Consider the following 968-nt stretch of genomic DNA (forward strand, 5'->3'; position numbering starts at 1 on the left):
GAGTTACAGTGAAAATAAATGCAACGTGTCTTTGCTTTTATTTCTGGGAGATAAAATACAGTTCTGGGGTAGAACTCTGTTTTACACCACTCTGCACAAATGATTTGTAACGTCATTCAGTCAGTGGGGCTTTTTTCCCTTTCCTTGTGCACGGACAGGTCAGAGCAATGTTTTCTCCGATTCATTACGCTGAAGTTATTTCCTGAGTGTTTTCATAGTTAATTATTGCTGACTTTGACTTGCTTTGCTCCTGGTATTTTAAGTTTGGACTGTTATGACTAGGCATACAGGTCACCTGATACATATCTCATAATATTTCAAAATATGCTTAGTTTTACTTCAGTATACAGCTACTGCCGAGCTAAGGGTGATAGTAGGGCAGTAAAGGTGTTTGTAATTCCTCACCTCCTGACTCCAGAGACATGATGTTACCATCTTTTGTAAGATAAGGAGTAGCTGAAGGAAAGCCTTCAGCACAGAGAAACATCATAGCCTGGGTCTGTGCTTCAATGAGGTCAGGCTCCTGGCTGTCTTCTGAATTGGTGATTTTGAGGACGTACTCATCAGCACCCTCAGCCGCACCACTGTTTCTTGAGACACACACATGGAAATTCTGGTCATCGTAGCTGGGGAGTGGCCTGATCCAAGACACCTTTAACCCAAACACCCTGTCAACCAGTTCAGCCACTTCTTTTTCACCAAATGCTGGTTTGGTGCATGTCTGGGGTTGACAGTCATTTCCAGAAGACATGGTGTCTCTAGGAAAAAAAGAGAAGCTGGATCTGTACTGTGACATCAGAAGCAGTAATTACTGCAACAAGAACCATTTGGATCCCAGAGAAGAATTTCTTAGTTTATTAAAAAAGCAAAGAAAACCCACTAGGACAGTGCAGGTTTCTTACATCACGGTTTCTTGTCAGCTACTTAGTCTGTAGTCCCCCACAAGAGAGACTTCTAGAGCGATTAAC

At 42.4% G+C, this 968-nt stretch overlaps 1 protein-coding gene across 1 annotated transcript in view; it reads right to left on the bottom strand.

Moving 5' to 3' along the window:
- Window positions 1–751, bottom strand: part of HYKK (hydroxylysine kinase) — a 5,111-nt gene extending 4,360 nt beyond the window's left edge. Inside the window, exon 1 of the mRNA XM_010186647.1 lies at window positions 406–751. Coding sequence (XP_010184949.1) covers window positions 406–751 — 346 coding nt within the window. The remainder of the gene's footprint in view (window positions 1–405) is intronic.
- Window positions 752–968: the final 217 nt, after the last annotated feature.

This window comes from Mesitornis unicolor, unplaced genomic scaffold (genome assembly GCF_000695765.1).
Source record: "Mesitornis unicolor isolate BGI_N332 unplaced genomic scaffold, ASM69576v1 scaffold44706, whole genome shotgun sequence".
NCBI lineage: Eukaryota > Metazoa > Chordata > Aves > Mesitornithiformes > Mesitornithidae > Mesitornis > Mesitornis unicolor.